Raw genomic sequence first — 3231 nt, 5'->3', positions numbered from 1 at the left:
TTAAATACTTATTCTCTGTCATTCCAAGTTTTTACCCTTAACTTTCTTTGTGGAATAATTCGCTTTAATTTATTATTATATGAGGAGTTTTTGATAGTTGCCAACATCTGGTGTCGATTCTATGTCATGGAAAGATGGGAAGACTAAAATAGTTTCAGTATGTGGTTGTTGAGAATAAGTGAACAGATCATGACATAAATCAACAGACACAAGAACCAACAATGCAAAATAAAAGGATCAGAATAAATGGTAATTAAATCATAGAATTTAATCTAACCAAAGTACCTAAATATGTCTTTATTAAAAAGTGACTCAGTCCAGGCTGAAATAAAAAAAACTTTCTAATATACATGATGTGTTTCATTGTTTCCTGCAGATGTTAAGCAGATGCTGATGGTTGAAGAAGAAGCTCCTGTAAACCACAGACCTTGTGCTGGCCTACATGACCCAAAGCTCCACCACATAAAGGAGGAACAGGAGGAGGTCTACACCAGTCTGGGGGGACTTCCAGTCACTGCTACTCCCATAAAGAGTGAGGATGATAAACAGTCCCCTCTACTCTCACAGCTTTATCAAGACCAAATTAAAGGCAGAGCGCTTCCAGAAGACATCGATGGAGGAGAAGAATCCATCAGGATACAACATCATGGAGATGGTTCCATTTCTTCAGAAACTGAAGACACTGAGAAGGATGAAAAGGCCGATGATGTAAAGCACCCCGTCTCTGAGCTCAAACACTTGTTAGACTCTGGACTGAAATCTAAGGACCTGGACAATGACTGGAAGGACAGCAGAGCTCCAGAGTCAGATGGAAACATTAACAAACCTTTTAGCTCCCCTGAGTTTGCTGAACAATTTGTTCACCGTGGCTTTCTTCAGAAAGACATGATAAATTCAGAAATAGGAACTTTAAGCTCGCTGGATTTGAAGAAATGTTTCACAGAGAAGAAAAATGTGGAATCGCCAATGAATGTCCAGACAGGAGTGAAGTTTAGCTGTGAAGACTGTGGTAAAACATTTATTGGAAAATGGGCTTTAAACAGACACATGAGAATCCATACTGGACAGAAACCTTTCTGTTGTGATCTATGTGGACAAAGATTTAACCAAAAAATAAATTTAAATAGACACATGAGAATCCACACTGGACAGAAACCTTTCTGTTGTGATCAATGTGGACAAAGATTTAACCAAAAAGGCAATTTAAACGCACACATGAGAATCCACACTGGACAGAAACCTTTATGTTGTGATCTATGTGGACAAAGATTTAACCAAAAAGGAAGTTTAAACACACACATGAGAATCCACACTGGACAGAAACCTTTCTGTTGTGATCTATGTGGACAAAGATTTAACCAAAAAGGAAGTTTAAACACACACATGAGAATCCACACTGGACAGAAACCTTTCTGTTGTGATCTATGTGGACAAAGATTTACTGAAAAAGGCAATTTAAATGCACACATGAGAATCCACACTGGACAGAAACCTTTCTGTTGTGATCTATGTGGACAAAGATTTACTGAAAAAGGACATTTAAACAAACACATGAGAATCCACACTGGACAGAAACCTTTCTGTTGTGATCTATGTGGACAAAGATTTAACCAAAAAGGAAGTTTAAACACACACATGAGAATCCACACTGGACAGAAACCTTTCTGTTGTGATCTATGTGGACAGAGATTTACTGAAAAAGGACATTTAAACAAACACATGAGAATCCACACTGGACAGAAACCTTTCTGTTGTGATCTATGTGGACAAAGATTTAACCAAAAAGGAAGTTTAGACACACACATGAGAATCCACACTGGACAGAAACCTTTCTGTTGTGATCTATGTGGACAAAGATTTAACCAAAAAGGAAGTTTAAACACACACATGAGAATCCACACTGGACAGAAACCTTTCTGTTGTGATCTATGTGGACAAAGATTTACTGAAAAAGGCAATTTAAACACACACATGAGAATCCACACTGGACAGAAACCTTTCTGTTGTGATCTATGTGGACAAAGATTTACTGAAAAAGGCAATTTAAACACACACATGAGAATCCACACTGGACAGAAACCTTTCTGTTGTGATCTATGTGGACAAAGATTTAACCAAAGAGGAAGTTTAAACACGCACATGAGAATCCACACTAGAGGGAAAATGGTTAAGGTTTGATTGCTCAAACAGATTAAGGTCGCTGTAAAATATGTTATGTGAAGTGCAGGGCCAGTGGCGGGAATACCTCTAATCTGAGGAAGCACCTAGTTAAGCACCAGATTTTTGTCAAGGCTGAAGAGTCCACAATTTTTGTCAGCCTCAGATATATGGCTAGAACTCCTGCATTCAGCACCGTTAACACGCCTGCTAATGGATACAATTTGTGCCTCATCAAGAAAACAAAAACTGCGTAGTTAAGGGTTTTTATGTTGAAGAAATGTTCGAAACAACTGAGATGTTACAATACCAACAGATGGATTTTGTTTTGATATATTCAATAAAGTGAATGCTGTGTAATTCAGTTGGTAAAGGTTAGAGGCCATTGTCCTTGATGGTACGTTGGAATGTTCATCAACCGGCTACAAAGTTCTGAGCAGGTCCACAGATGTCCTCAGGGAAGGGAGGGGGCAGAGGGAGCAGAGCGTCATGTTTACATAACTTCCAGGAGAAGTTGAAGATAGCCAGCCATCAAGGCCGTGCAGGGGAGCCAGATTCAGAAAAACAATAATTATTTGGGTTAGGCTGACTCTTTAATTTTCCGTCAGCCTTGAGAGTCTCGCTGGTGCTTCTCAAAGGCGAATCCAAACAGCCAAATTCCTGGTCTTTCGCCAGATCCGAGCGAACAACTTTCTCCAAGATTTATCCCATTTCACTCCTGAGTCCAGGAACCGCAACCTGCCTGCGATCCTTCGCATCCAGTCTGCGATTCAGCTCACGTAACATCTTAGTCTGAGTGCTGATCGCCCTGAAGATCCCATCATGCATGCCAGGCAGCCTCACAATTGCCAGAACAGCTGCTGACACACTCCGAATTTCTCGATATGCCAGGTAACCGCTGACTCCAAAAAGCAGAAATCCTGATATCAAACATCCAATTATATACATATCTTCCACATCCTCGACTGACATTATCGACAAACACACAATCCTCCACTTCTGCCAGGAGTCCATCGTGTATCCAGAGAAAAACCTCCAGTCCGGACAAGTTGGGCTCTCCTTCACCCTGTCTTC

At 40.3% G+C, this 3231-nt stretch overlaps 1 protein-coding gene across 1 annotated transcript; it reads left to right on the top strand.

The window, feature by feature from the left end:
- The first annotated feature begins 600 nt into the window (after positions 1 to 600).
- On the top strand, positions 601 to 2381 carry LOC124880963 (gastrula zinc finger protein XlCGF57.1-like). Its single transcript, XM_047386435.1, has one exon. The coding sequence runs from the start codon at positions 886 to 888 to the stop codon at positions 2176 to 2178; it is 1293 nt and encodes a 430-aa protein (XP_047242391.1). The 5' UTR covers positions 601 to 885; the 3' UTR covers positions 2179 to 2381.
- Positions 2382 to 3231: the final 850 nt, after the last annotated feature.

This window comes from Girardinichthys multiradiatus, chromosome 14, assembly GCF_021462225.1.
Source record: "Girardinichthys multiradiatus isolate DD_20200921_A chromosome 14, DD_fGirMul_XY1, whole genome shotgun sequence".
Lineage (NCBI taxonomy): Eukaryota > Metazoa > Chordata > Actinopteri > Cyprinodontiformes > Goodeidae > Girardinichthys > Girardinichthys multiradiatus.
The sequence above is the reverse complement of the archived record's forward strand: the minus strand, read 5'-3'. Positions and strand labels throughout refer to the sequence as shown.